Genomic DNA, 11,633 nt, shown 5'->3' with positions numbered 1-11,633 from the left:
ACTTGATCTCCGCTCAAGGTCACCTCCCAGGTCCTTCCTCAATCACCTTTCCTAAAAGGGTCCACCTGACACCCTCACCTTGCTTTTTCTTTGTTTGCACCTCATTAGCCCAACTCCGGTCCACTTGTTTACTCTCTGCCCCCACCCAGTGAGAAGATCCTCAAAGGCAGGGCCCTTGTTTTCTGCCGTGTCTCCAGTGCCTAGAATATTCCTGGAGCTCACTTGCTCAGTGTTTGTTGCATGAATCAACTGTGAACAAGAACGCCTGGTTTTCTAATATCCTTACCGGATATTATAAACCTTTATATATCTTTGGTAATCTATTTTAATTTGTATCATTTTTGGGGTTGACCTTTGTATTTCTTTTTTTCAGCACGCTATCTTTCCAGAGTCCTTGCCCAGCTTGTCTTTTTCCTATTGCTTTGCAAGAGCTATTGATTCATTGAAAAATTATTCCTTTGTCTGTCCTATGCTACAAATATATTTTCCTACTTGCTATTTGCCTGTGACTTTGTAGTCACATTACCAATTTTTCCCTTTCGGCTTCTGGTTTCGGGGCATGCTTAGAAAGTCCTTCCCTGTTCCAAGATCATCCAAGCAGCCATACTTGTTTTCTTCTAAGCAATATATGTGTATGTAAGAGATGATGGTGTTTAAGATCTCTGATGCATCTGGGATTTCCTTTGGGGAATAAAGAGTAAGGAAGTGATCTAGTTAAAAGCAAATTTAGCTTTTAAGAAGAAAAAGAAAAAAAGCAAAGAAAAAGAAAAAAGAAATAAAGCAAATTTGGCTTTAAAATACAAAGAATTCAAATTTCTGGATACCACTTATGAAACTTATTGTTTTAATCTTCTCAAAGAATATTCATAATTTAAAAAATAAATTCAAACACAATTCACTTATTTTCCAACACACATTTTTATAAGCGATTTATTACATATATATGAATCTAAGTATGTGTAGATATATAATAAAATTCTATTTCCCATAATTCTCTGGAATATTATAGTTTGACATCGTCATCACTATAAGATATTTCGCACTATAAAAATATTTCATTTTTCTCAATATTTTCTCCGTTTCCTGGATCTTGATTTTTTTTTCGTCTTACTGTATTTTCTTTTAAAAAGTCTCTTTTCAATTAAGCTCACTTCTTCATGGAGAGAAGAGGCCTTTATTCTCAGCAAGAAGGAGAAGAGATTTATTACGAACTGATAGCTCAGCGAAAAATTTGATTCTTCATAGGTTGTCACATGTTTACAATAGCTAGAAAGGGCACATAAAGGAAGCTGTTATCTTCAAATGACCATTTAAAATGTATGCATCTATCCCTGAAACATTACCCCCAGTTGGCATGAACATACGGTCAGACTGACAACAGTACTCAGAGTTGGAAGGAAACGTGGAGCAATATGGCATAGCAATTTTAGAAAGGAAACACGCTAGCACCATGCCTGGGAAGCTACCATGCCAGGGTAACAGACGGTCTCGAGCAAGCGCTCACGACTCCTTGCCCAGAAGTCCTTCCATTCCAGATGTGCTGCTTCTTTTTACCGTGCCCAGAGCAAACAACAGCACACAAGCAGAGATTCTGGGCATAGTTTTAAAACAAAAGAAAATAAATAATCCCTAATCCCACCCAAAATAAGACACCAGACTTGATAATGTAGCCTACAATCTTGTACCTATCACAGAAAGAAGAGTTTACAAAGCAATTCCACTTATCTTAAAAGTAGAAGGTCAAGTCTCCAACTACCACCAAATCTCTAATTACGGATCTCTAACACTCCATCTCTAACTAGACCAGGCACAGGCAATCCAGGGGACAGAGAAACATGTTAAATGGTATCACAGGTCATAATCAGCAAAATGCAGACTATGGGAAATTGTATAGGACAAAAGACTTGGATTATTCAACAAGTAATTTTTTCCCTGCAAGGGGACAGAAAAAAAGACATTAAAGGGGAATTTCCCAACCAAAACACTTAAGGGATATCTTAGCTACCTGCAATGTATGGGCCTTATTTGGATTGAATTATATTAAAAATTTCATAGCAAATGGAAAAATCTAAACACTGACTGCATATTTGGTAATATTAAGGAATTACTATTAGCTTTTTAATGTCTGATCGATGTTTATTATGGTTTTGCTTTTAAAAATATTATGACATCTGAGATATGCTTCCAAATAATCTGGGGGCGGGGTGGAGGAGTGAGTCGGCAGGGGCGAAGCCAAGACTAGTCACGTTGACAATTGTTAAGGCTGAATGGCAGGTACGGGGGGTTCATTATACTATTCTACTTTTTAAAAGATTTATTTATTTATTTATTTGACAGAGAGAGAGAGAGAGAGAGAAAGCGAGAGAGCACATGTACGCAGAGCGGCAGGCAGAGGGAGAGGGAGAAGCAGGCTCTCCACTGAGCAGGGAGCCCGATGGGGGACCCTGGGATCATGACCCGAGCCAAAGGCAGCTGCTTAACCGACTGAGTCACCCAGGCGGCCCTATTCTCTGTAATTTTGAATATACTTGAAATTTTCCATAGTAAAAGGCTTTAAAAAATAGGTAAACAAATTTTAGATATTGGATTTATATAACATATATGGTCCTAAGTTCCTGAAAGAAAGTTTATGTGTGCACCACAAAACTCGGTCTCCATAGCTGTTTCTATGGATAACTAGCTTTGGTTCTCTAACCCACAAAATGGGAAAAAATAACACTGCCTACCTCAAAGAGTGAACAAAAGTATCGAATGAAAATATATATTAAGCACTTAATCCAAAGGTCAGAACACAGTAAGGGCTCAAAAATGTTCGCCTCCGCAATACTCCTTTAAAATTGATTTGTTTTCATTTAAAATCTTACTACTTTAATAATCTGTAATAAAGCCAAAACCCTGCCATATTCACTAACAGGACATTTAAAAGGCTCAGCTACTCATTGATTGGTTTAACAGAAATCAAGTATAAGCCATTCACAGGAAACTCTCACAAACTCGGTTGGCCTCTTGCCACCAAGAGGTGGCAATTTTCTTTTCAATTTCAGCTACTGTGAGAGAGTCTTCCAGACAAACCACGTAACAAAAAGGGTAAAAAAATATCATTTCTCTTACTTAGGGAAGCTCTTTTTCTACACAAGAAAGATAAGAAAAGGTTTATAAATTATTTGTTCCCATAAGGACTTTTAAGTCGAATCACTAACAATCCTTTATAAGGATTACATTCTTTACCACAGATTCAGAGAACTATCCTAGAGTTATAAGCCACAAAACCAAACAGAACGTACAATAATGTGTGACTGCCAAGTATTTTGCTGTAAGTAGCATATGAGCCAAGAGATGTTCCTTGAGCTCTGACCGGGAAAGAAATGAATGTGGCAAATGGATGCTGTAAGAATATGTTTATACAAATAATTTTATGGGAAGGGATAAGCACAGGTTTATATTTAAAAGAAGGGTGTAAGGTACATCTGAATTTCCTTATGAGAACTTCCTTGTGAGAAGTTCGAACCTATGCAAAAATAGTCTCTCAAGTCCGTACGCCTGCAAAATTAAATGAATCTGCCAAAACAAGTTCAAGTTTTGGTGGTCTGAAAGATGTTCAAATTTGGCATACGACATACATATTTGAGTACTGTTTTTTTTTTTTTAAACTCTAGTTTAAAATATTAGTTAAAATAAAAATTTTCAAATTCAAATCAAATTTTTGTGGGACCCAAACAAATCTGTGTGTGTTTGGGGGCAGAGGGCATCCAAAGCCTCTCCATTTTCTGTGGATGGCAACCTGAAGGACCTCGGCTGTCCCTCTTCTTGGGGAAGGAGCGCAGAGCCATCTGCCCCTTTCAGGGAGGCCGGGGACAGACACTTGATGAGTCAGGGCCCACGACAGATCTTTAGACCGGTCCGTGACAGGCCTCCTCCAGAAGCGCACTTCAACACGCACGCGGAACATTAGGGAAGCATTTACATTCACGGGGACTGCCCGTTCTGCCTCAGATAAGAAGCATAAATGACCTCTTCGTGTCTGAAGTGCTCTTACAGCCTTTCTCTGCTTAGTTCCCATAGCCTGAGTGCTCTCGCAAGTATTCTACTGTACAACCTTTATCTCTCGAACCCTCAGACAGGAGACCTTCTGTGTAACACAATTCTCTGCACACCTGAAGGTCTGCTCTTGTAAGCATCAAAACACTACATTTATTTTGTACGGACATCTTTGAAAACCAAGTTACATGTTATTAGCATAAATTATAAGCGCATAGTATAAATTAGGATGAAATGAAATTAGTATAAAAACATAAGGTGTAATTATATTATTATAAGTTGTTCAGTTTTACTGTAAAAATATTAGAAAATGCAGCTAGGAAACACAAACCCAAAGAGAATGCACACGGCACTGTGGGTCACGCTGCGGGACAACTGAGGCCCCCCCGGGCTCGGTTTGTTAGGTGGAGCCACTGCCCAGTGTCGTGAATGAGCTCCAGACCGGCTGCTTCTGCTGCTGCTGCTGGCTCCTCTCTGGTTCGTCACGGCAGGGCACTAATGTCTGCTGTCGAGATGACTATCAGCAGAGCACCTCTGAGGCTCCCTCCGACTTGTTTGATGATTAGGAGTTTGGAAGGCAGACCACTCAGCCTGACGGAAACACACCCGAAGGCAGAGCGAGCTGCCTGAGTGAGGGGCTAAGGGGCTTTCTGAGAAAAGTGCATTAGCTCTAGTCAAGGACTTTGTGGCATTTTTACTGGTTGGTGGAAGCCTTTTTGGCTCACTCTGTAGTTCTAGGCTATGGTCTAAACAGGCAAGGTGGACAGAAAGTCATGGTGCATAAAGTCATGGTGTCACTGAGGCTTTGTCTACAGGTTGTCATTTTCAGTCTTACAGTTCATGCAGAGAAAAAAAAATCCCAGCTGTTTCATCTCTCACTCTACAAGGTCTATTTGTGACTAACTGTATTATGTAACTATGACTGTATTATATCCGTGAAGATTTAGAAAGATCTAGAAATCCACTGATTGCCCCATGGGAAAAGCATAAAGGTACGAGCTCCCCCCAGCTAACCGAGGACCAATTCCACAAGCATGAGAGACAGAAGGCGCCACAACACTACCTCCCAGCTTACTGGTCTCATGCCGGTGCCCCTCACCGGCCAGGACTACCACCATTTCTCTTCCTTTTGATCAAATCTTAACATCGGAAAAAGCCACTGCGCTGACCACTGCGCAGGAACGTGTGTCCCCCCCAGACGTGGAGCGGAGCCTGGGGTTTGGATTCTGGCCTTTCCTTGTTGCTGCTGGGACCGTGCCACTCTGCGGTCATTCTAGACGCAGCTGAACTTTTGTTAAGTAGGAAATTTTCATTCAGATAACTTCATTTTGTTCTCTCCTATTGTATTTTCTACATTCTACTTAGCTTTTGATTCTCAAGAAGAGAGTCTTCAAGAGAAAATCAGTTTCAGTCAGAGTAATGATCGCAGTTATCATGGACTGAGATTCACTACGTGACAGACGCCACAATCTCACTGAATCCTCATTCTCGATTTCCCGTGCATTCATTCGACACGGTAACCAGTGAGCACCTACTATGTGCGAGGCCCTGTTCGAGCCTCTGGGATTTTTCATTTTACTTCTTCTAAAGCTACGAGCTGCCCCAAGCTTGTCTGCGCATGCTGCTTCGTGAGGGGACAACGGCTGCCCGAGACGGTAAATGACTTGCCCACAAGGCGCAAGCAGCAGAGCAGACAAAGGCCTGGTTCACAGCCCGGCCTCCTCACTACGGGAACCTGCTGTGTGAACAGGTTCTAGGGATAAAGACTGAGATTAGTATACAATGAAATTAGTATAAAATTAAAAAGGCACATGGGGCGCCTGGGTGGCTCAGTGGGTTAAACCTCTGCCTTCTGCTCAGGTCATGATCCTGGGGTCTGGAATCGAGCCCCGCATCAGGCTCTCTGCTCAGCGGGGAGCCTGCTTCCCTCCCCCCTTAACCTCTGCCTGCCTCTTTGCCTACTTGTGATCTGTCAAATAAGTAAATAAAATCTTAAAAAAAAAAATTTTAAAGGCACGATGAAAAAAGTCCTTAAAGTCTAAAACCTTTTTCAGCTTTATCAGGATACTATGGACATAACAACTGTTAGATTTAAAGTGTGCAACGTGTGTCATATAGTGATTACCACAGTAAGGTCAGCTAACACTTCTATCCCTAAAACTCTTGAACAAGACACAACGTGTAATTCCAATTTTCTTGATTGTGAGCCCAACGTCTTCTAACAAATAACCTATCCAGTTCTTTTTTTTTTTTTTTTTTTAAAGATTTTATTTATTTATTTGAGAGAGAGACAGTGAGAGAGAACATGAGCAAGGAGAAGGTCAGAGGGAGAAGCAGACTCCCCGTGGAGCTGGGAGCCCGATGCGGGACTCGATCCCGGGACTCCGGGATCATGACCTGAGCCGAAGGCAGTCGTCCAACCAACTGAGCCACCCAGGCGTCCCAACCTATCCAGTTCTTATACAGTCAACTGTAATTTTATGTGACTTTTTGAAATTAGGAAAGAATACTACTTCAGGCCAAACTAGAGATTTCATGACTTTTTTATCCCATATTTCTGAAAGCATCACATACCTTCTACAGAATTTCTGGGTACTAAGCCAATAGAGTGAATTCTTGATTGTCAGTGACTGGCCTTTCTTCTTCAGGATCCCCTGGAGGCTATGGCCATGGAAACAGGTTCCTGCAGAGTCTCCTTCAGTCCAGTTGAACTGAAAACTTGAAGGACTTTTTTTTTCAACAGTTGGTGCTGAATCAGTCAGTGCGCTAAACTGTTTTTGTAGACTCACCACCATTTCTGGAAATGGAGGGAAAAAGGAAAGGAATAAAATAAAAACTAAAGTAAACCACAGATGGGTTTACTTGTTAGCAATGTACCACGCCGGTTTCTGAGTTGGACAAATGCACCAGGAGAACGGAAGTGGGGAACACGGGGGAGAGGAAAGCAGCTGAGGAGAACTGGGGAACGACCTAAAAAAGGTTGAAGTGGCGGGGACTAAGGAGGGCACATACTGCACGGAGCACTGGGTGTGGTGCATAAACAACGAATCTTGGACCACTGAAAACAATTAAATTAAATTAAATTAAAAAAATAAAATCAGCAAAGGGGAAAAAAGTTAAATGGTAAATCTTACGTATTTTTACAATTAAAAAAAAGAATGAACAAGACACCTTATAGGCAATTCTCCACAGAAAGAGTTCTGAAAGTCATAGAAATACAGGATGATTTCAGATTTTGGTGGGAACTTAAGTTCTGTTTTAAAGAGTACAATGTTCCTGAAACAGATTCCTCTGGAGGTTTCTTAACGGAGGACGATTATTTCTTTGGATGGGCACCGGAACACTCGAAGAAGTAAAATAATCCCTTAAACACTTTTAAATTTATTTAAGTAATCTCTGCACCTGACATGGGGCTCGAAATACAACCCCGAGATCCAGAGTCGCAGGCTCCCTAGACTGAGCCGGTCAGGTGCCCTGAGACACTCACTTTTCAGGAAGTCAAGATATTTAGCTTTTCTACAACAATATAACTAAATGGCGTTAAGAGAAAATGCAACTTACCTCTTCTTTTATATACCACTGCTCTGTCAATGGACGAGTGGTAGAGTGGCTTTTCGCTTTTCCACACGTATCTGTATGAGGCAGAAAAACATTTGGAGCAGGATGGAGATGAAATGGACCTAAACACATTTCAGAGACGTTTCTCTGAAGCAACATCTTCAATTCCTAATACTCCGTGTAAGGGCTCAGCCTTAGAACGACCCACTGACAGGTCTTACGTCCCAGATGCAAGCAAGGAGCTCTGAAGGGGACGGCTGGCCAACAGAATGATGTGCTCGTCCCCAAAGACTTCCAGATGTCACAAGGTCCCGAAGAAGATATTATACAAAAATGTAGAAATGGTTTCTCTCACTGTAAAATTCTCTTGCTGTCTGTTCTCAGAAAGGGAATCCACCACCTAAGAAACAACTGTTCCTCCTTGCCCAGCTGCCCAGCTGCCCTTCTGCTGAGGATTAAACCAGAGGTACATCCGGTAACGGATACGAAGTGAACAGTAGGTACCAGTCTCCTGATAGAAAGATGTAATCGATGTTAATAATGACTGTTTTCCTCACAATTATGTGTGAACTAAATCTTAATGAACATACCACATTTAAAATATATCAGAGAACTTGTCCTTGGACCCTATGGTAAAGGAGGTTTGTGATTCTTTCAAATATCTTTTTTTAATTTGTTTTCTTAAATAATAAATGTAACAATATACTCAAGGTAAAAAAATAATGAAGAAGTTTCCTAAATAGTCTAATCCCAATTGGTGGATAAACCCACTATTAAAAATCTCTTGCAAATACCTAACCTAGACAGATTTTCTCATGCATTTATAAAGCCTATACTGGTGGCAACTAGGGCATTACTTCCTTGGGGCCATAAGCCCAGGAAATGGGAGAAGTGATCTAGAATAACCTTCTGTACAGATACTCCTTCTTTAAAAATGTACTTTACTTTGCCTACCTCTTCCCCAAAAGCTACAAAAAACAGAGGCACTTCACAAAGCCCTACAGTTTTCTGCAGGAATTCTGCATCCTTCTCTCCAGTTTTCCAGTAGGATTTGGTTTCCCAGCTATTCAAAATTCAGGTATAATGTACACACAAACCCATCATGTTCAGTGTGCGGCTCCGCGGGCTCTGGAAAACAACAGTCCTGTGATGACCACCAGGGTGAACGCGCAGAGCTGGCCCTTCAAGCCGAAAGTCTCTCAGGCCTCTTAACAGTCCATCCCTCTCCACACTCCCAGATCCCTGGCCTTAGGCAACTACTGATGTTTTTCCATCGCTGCAATTTATAGCCTTTCCCAGAAAGTCACATAAAGGGAGTCATACCATAGGTAACCTTTTGAGACTTTCTTTCAGCATAATGCATTTAAGTCATTCATATTGTTGATGTGTCAGAAGTTTGTTCCCTTCATTGCTGACCAGTACTTCATCGTACAGATAAACTCCGCTTGGTTGATCCCCCTACCAGCTGAAGGGCGTTTGGGTTGTTGCTACTTTTTGACCACTGTGAACGGAGCCACCACGAACACTCGAACAGAGATTTTTATGTGGAGCTGTCATTTCACTTGGGTAAAGATGTAAGAGAGCGAACTATAGGTAGTGTAATAAATGTACGTCCAACTTTACGAGACACTGTCAAACATCCAAAATGGCTGCACCATTTTAAATCCCCACTTTAGGTACAGTCAGTTTTTTTTTTTTTTTTTTTTTTTTTTTTTGCTCATTTCACTTTGTTTTTGACCATTCTAACTGGTGTGTAATGATACCTTACTGTGGTCTTAATCTGCATTTCCCTATTAACTAATGATGTTGAGTATCATTTCACAATCTTCTTTTGTCCATTTAAAAAACTGGGTTTTTGTGTTCTTACTGTATAAGAATTCTTTATTCTGAATACAAATGTCTTATCAGATATGGGATGTGCACATATTTTCTCCCATTGTATGGCTTCTCATTCTCTTAACAGTGTCTTCTGAAGAGCAGCTATTCTTTCTTTTGATGAAGTCCAATTTATAATTTTTTTCTTTTATAGATCATACTTTTGGTATCATATCTACAAGATTTTGCCCAACCCAAAAGGCTAAAAAGATTTTCTGTCCATGCTGTTAAATTTTCTTCCATGTTCCTCCCAACATCTTCCATGACACCTGGAAGTCATCAAAGCAACCTCTTAAGTGGTTATTAGACTGTCAACTACTGTTTACTGATGTTTTCATAATCTCCTACATAGGGACTCATACTTAGCTACGGAAAATGCTTTAAAAACTTTCATCTAACAACATGGAAGGTGATGTTCAGAGTAACAGGAGAAAAAATTACCAATTAATGTCACCAGTGGGGGTGGAGTAGGGTGAAACAGACCATACACACAAAGTCTCTGTGCCTAAGCACTAGTCATTAGTGATTTACATGTGGGATTTTTGATTAGCTCAAATCACCTACTCCATACAGAAGGATCTCGGTGGTGTATCCCCTGGACAATCTCTTCCCTGAGCCCTGGTCTCTCCCTGAAGATGCCATTTTGGAAACAGATATACTCTCTTTGGTCATTAAACTCTCCCCTGATGTACCTAAAAGTCAGTAAGTCAAAGATGTGTAAATAAATGCTAAAATATCAATCTGGGCTCCAACAGCCACGTCTGCGGTGTAAGCTGGTACTTGGCCTGAGCTAATGAATTCCTAGTTACCACTGAGATGCCTGAGTGGCAGGGCCACTGAATACCTAGCCTCTCGGTATCAGCCAGGACAACCCCTGCTGGCACCACGAAAAGGCAGGCCTCGTGGCTAGAACTCCCAAGATAACCTAAGGCAACAAAATGAATTTCTGTTCTTCCTGATACTCTTGTAACCGCTGAGATCCAAAGACCAAAGAGACATTCCTTCTCTGACAAAGAAGAGGAAGGACCCAGTTTCCTGGGCACCCACAGGCGGTCAGAGTAAGTTCACACCCCACCTCTTTTCTTTCATCGTTAGGTATCAAACCTGAATAGTGAGAAACTACCACCCCTCTTCCCTTTTTGGCAAGGATCCTCTTCCCCACAGTGCTTTATTCATCCCGCTAAGTCTGTTTCTCTATTTAAAAGCTCTCTTAAGGGGCGCCTGGGTGGCTCAATGGGTTAAGCCGCTGCCTTCAGCTCAGGTCATGATCTCAGGGTCCTGGGATCGAGTCCCACATTGGGCTCTCTGCTCCGCAGGGAGTCTGCTTCCTTCTCTCTCTCTCTCTCTGCCTGCCTCTCTGCCTACTTGTGATCTCTCTCTGTCAAATAAATAAATAAAATCTTTAAAAAAAAAAAATAAAAGCTCTCTTAAATGTAGAGGAAAAATAATGCAGTTCTACCTGTGAAAACTAAAATTTAGTTCTTAGAGCAAAAATTCGGCATTATGCCGCCTATTTCATTGATGAGGAACCTGGGGCTAAGCAAATTAATTTAACTAATTCTAGGAGCCTTGATTTTTCTCAAAGTATATAAAATTAGTTGATCAATTGAGTATTAATATAAGTTTACATAAAATACAGAGATGTTAACTTTTTCTTCAAAGTCTGGTAAAGACTCCAAGTTCTTTTTCTTTTCCTTTTTTTTTTTTAATTTTTTATTTTTTATAAACATATATTTTTATCCCCAGGGGTACAGGTCTGTGAATTACCAGGTTTATACACTTCACAGCACTCACCAAAGCACATACCCTCCCCAATGTCCATAATCCCACCCCGTTCTCCCAAACCCCCTCCCCCCAGCAACCCTCAGTTTGTTTTGTGAGATTAAGAGTCACTTATGGTTTGTCTCCCTCCCAATCCCATCTTGTTTCATTGATTCTTCTCCTACCCACTTAAGCCCCCATGTTGCATCATCACTTCCTCATATCAGGGAGATCATATGATAGTTGTCTTTCTCTGCTTGACTTATTTCGCTAAGCATGATACGCTCTAGTTCCATCCATGTTGTCGCAAATGGCAAGATTTCATTTCTTTTGATGGCTGCATAGTATTCCATTGTGTATATATACCACATCTTCTTGATCCATTCATCTGTTGATGGACA

The 11,633-nt window shown here is 40.9% G+C and overlaps 1 protein-coding gene across 2 annotated transcripts in view; it reads right to left on the bottom strand.

The window, feature by feature from the left end:
- Positions 1-821: 821 nt before the first annotated feature.
- The window catches only part of TAF1B (TATA-box binding protein associated factor, RNA polymerase I subunit B), a 76,012-nt gene continuing 65,200 nt past the window's right edge, over positions 822-11,633 (bottom strand). For both annotated transcript variants that reach the window (XM_059405134.1, XM_059405133.1), the window contains exons 13-15: positions 7,600-7,670; positions 6,613-6,835; positions 822-1,266 (exon numbers count right to left, since the gene is read on the bottom strand). In XM_059405134.1, coding sequence (XP_059261117.1) covers positions 1,065-1,266; positions 6,613-6,835; positions 7,600-7,670 — 496 coding nt within the window. In that variant the 3' untranslated portion in view covers positions 822-1,064. The remainder of the gene's footprint in view (positions 1,267-6,612; positions 6,836-7,599; positions 7,671-11,633) is intronic.

Source organism: Mustela nigripes, chromosome 7, assembly GCF_022355385.1.
Source record: "Mustela nigripes isolate SB6536 chromosome 7, MUSNIG.SB6536, whole genome shotgun sequence".
NCBI lineage: Eukaryota > Metazoa > Chordata > Mammalia > Carnivora > Mustelidae > Mustela > Mustela nigripes.
This window is presented reverse-complemented; position numbering and strand designations above follow the sequence as displayed.